Source organism: Vigna unguiculata, chromosome 7, assembly GCF_004118075.2.
Source record: "Vigna unguiculata cultivar IT97K-499-35 chromosome 7, ASM411807v1, whole genome shotgun sequence".
NCBI lineage: Eukaryota > Viridiplantae > Streptophyta > Magnoliopsida > Fabales > Fabaceae > Vigna > Vigna unguiculata.
Genome location: NC_040285.1, coordinates 10,582,653 through 10,585,088, shown reverse-complemented (window position 1 = coordinate 10,585,088; position 2,436 = coordinate 10,582,653). Strand labels below are relative to the sequence as shown.

Genomic DNA, 2,436 nt, shown 5'->3' with positions numbered 1-2,436 from the left:
CATACCTTCAACTCTAATAAGAACTATATATTAAATTAAAGAGAAAAATACTCTTCACCAAACTCATCGTCATGTATTGAACCAAATCAAGTTATGCACAAAGCTCAATTCTGTTTTCTTCTAGAGTTAGACAATGAGCATACACTTTATAAATAATGTTTATATCATAAAAGACTTAAGACATTTTAATCTTTTAAGTTTTTCTTTAGGAGAATATTCAATTTCCAGGATCACGACATTTGCTTATTTCATTTATCAACAACACTTTTAAGACATTTAATTAGTTTATCCTACTTTTACTCTCTTTTTTTATCTTACTAATTCATCAAAAAAGAAAGTATTAAACATTATATGAAAATAAATAAAAATTTATAAAGGAGATAGACATAATAAAGAGCCTTTTTTCAATAACAGACCAGTTAATGTTACTAAAAGAATCAATGTTCCCTACCCTATTCATTCGTAGTTGATGAAGGCATTAATCATCATTTGTTTGTTAAATTTTATTAACGTTGTACTAAAAAAACCTTCGCCACAAAGATACCAATTAAAACGACAGATAATTATAAGCTTTAAGGCTTCGATGATTATGTTGTACACCCCAAAACTTATCGTGGCCAAGGTTAGTTACCCTCGTTAATGTTTATCACAAAATGAAATTCTCAATATTTGGTGAGACATTGCATTCATATACAAATAGACTATTATTAAAAAATAGGGAAATTAGAACTACGTAACAAATATGGTGGTCAAAGTAGTTTGTAATACATTTCTATATACACACAAATTGCAAACCAAACATGTTAAATATTATACTACTATCCCTCTTGCTTTGAATTGCTTTCTTATTCTTTTGAAAATGCCTTTTCTTCTCTCTCTCTAGAAGAAAAGCTATATGATAGACTCAAATACTCACCAATCTCTTCATATAAATAATTGAACCACCGTCACAAAGAGCAAGACGACTCAGCAACCAACATTGAAAGTAAGACAAATAACTCCAAATAAACTTTTTCTTTTTCTTTCTCTCTCAAATTACTACAATGCCACAGGTGGATTTGGACACGTTGGTTTCCGCCTGCAGCGGCGGTTGCTCTGACCAGAAAATCGCCTGTGCCGACAACGACCATCCGGACTTCCCGCCGGAGTCCTTCTGGCTCTCCGGTGACGCCGAGTACGACTGGTGGGACCGCAACGCCGTTTACCAGAGGAACGAATCCACTAAAGGAAACTCAATTTCCTCCACGAACCTCAACCCTAGCTCCAACAACAACTCGCAGCGATTCTCCAAGAATCTGAAATCCAAAGCCACAATTATCGGTTTGCCGAAGCCGCAGAAAACCTCCTTCGCCGACGCAAAGTGCCGTCGCAATCACCGACCTGCAAACGCCAGGCTCTTCCCGAAGCGGAGCGCGTCTGTCGGCGGAAAATCGGAAAACTCCCTCGTCGAACCCTCGTCGCCGAAGGTGTCCTGCATAGGGAGAGTGCGATCCAAGCGCGACCGGAATCGGACACTTAGAACGCGCCAGAGATCAGTCTCCTCCACCGCCACCGCCACTACCTCCGTTGCCGCCGTTACCATCACGCGGCAAAAATCGAAGCGGAGCCAGAGGAAGAAAGCTGGATTCTTCGCAAGCGTTCGTGCTATATTCCAAACTGGTCGCAGGGGAAAACCAGTTCAGAAACCGGACCTTCAGCCAGGGGATTCGTCTTCGAAGAAGAAAAGGAGCTATGGCAAGAAAACGAAGGGAAGCACTGGTGGCAGCACGGGGAGCCGCAACGACGAGTTGTTTGAAGAATCGTTCTCGAGTGCGCCTCGCGGTTTGGGTTCCGTGAACCGGTTCGTGTCGGGGAGAAGGTCGGAGTCGTGGTTAGTTGGTGAGTCCGAAATCCACGTGTCTCATTAGGATTCGTTTTATATCTGCCGTACAATTGTGGTGACGGCTGCGGTGGGCCCTGACATTTTGAATATTGGTTAAAGGGATGACGTGGCAAATTGAATAACGGTATGAACGCTATATTATACTATAATGTATGTAGTGTAGGTTGACGGTAAAAGTAAGCGTGGTTGAATTTGCCGCTGGTGTCTTTTTTGTTCCTTTCTGTTCCGGCGATGACAATGACAGCGTCGTGTAAATATGATTAGTGTAACTTACCTTTCCACAAACGCGCAGCCTTTGTTACTACTTTGCAGTAGTTTTCTTTCCCTGAGTATCCATACTTTTACACTTCTCCTATCTCATTCATTTTTACGTTAATATTATTAATAATTCATTTATATAAGTATTTTTAATATTGAAGATAAATTATTATAAAGTTGTTTGTAAAAATATTAGTCAAAAGATTATTTTATCTTCTAGAATGGTTACAATAAACGAGACAGGTCATCTTTTTTTTATATATAAATATTTTTAAACAAATATTATACCAAAGTAC

The 2,436-nt window shown here is 39.2% G+C and overlaps 1 protein-coding gene across 1 annotated transcript; it reads left to right on the top strand.

The window, feature by feature from the left end:
• Positions 1-783: 783 nt before the first annotated feature.
• On the top strand, positions 784-2,206 carry LOC114189925. Its single transcript, XM_028078652.1, has one exon. The coding sequence runs from the start codon at positions 1,044-1,046 to the stop codon at positions 1,905-1,907; it is 864 nt and encodes a 287-aa protein (XP_027934453.1). The 5' UTR covers positions 784-1,043; the 3' UTR covers positions 1,908-2,206.
• The last annotated feature ends 230 nt before the right edge of the window (positions 2,207-2,436 follow it).

Excerpts from the sequence above, each read along its gene's own strand:
- LOC114189925 (XM_028078652.1), top strand. The coding sequence starts at position 1,044 with ATGCCACAGGTGGATTTGGACACGTTGGTTTCCGCCTGCAGCGGCGGT.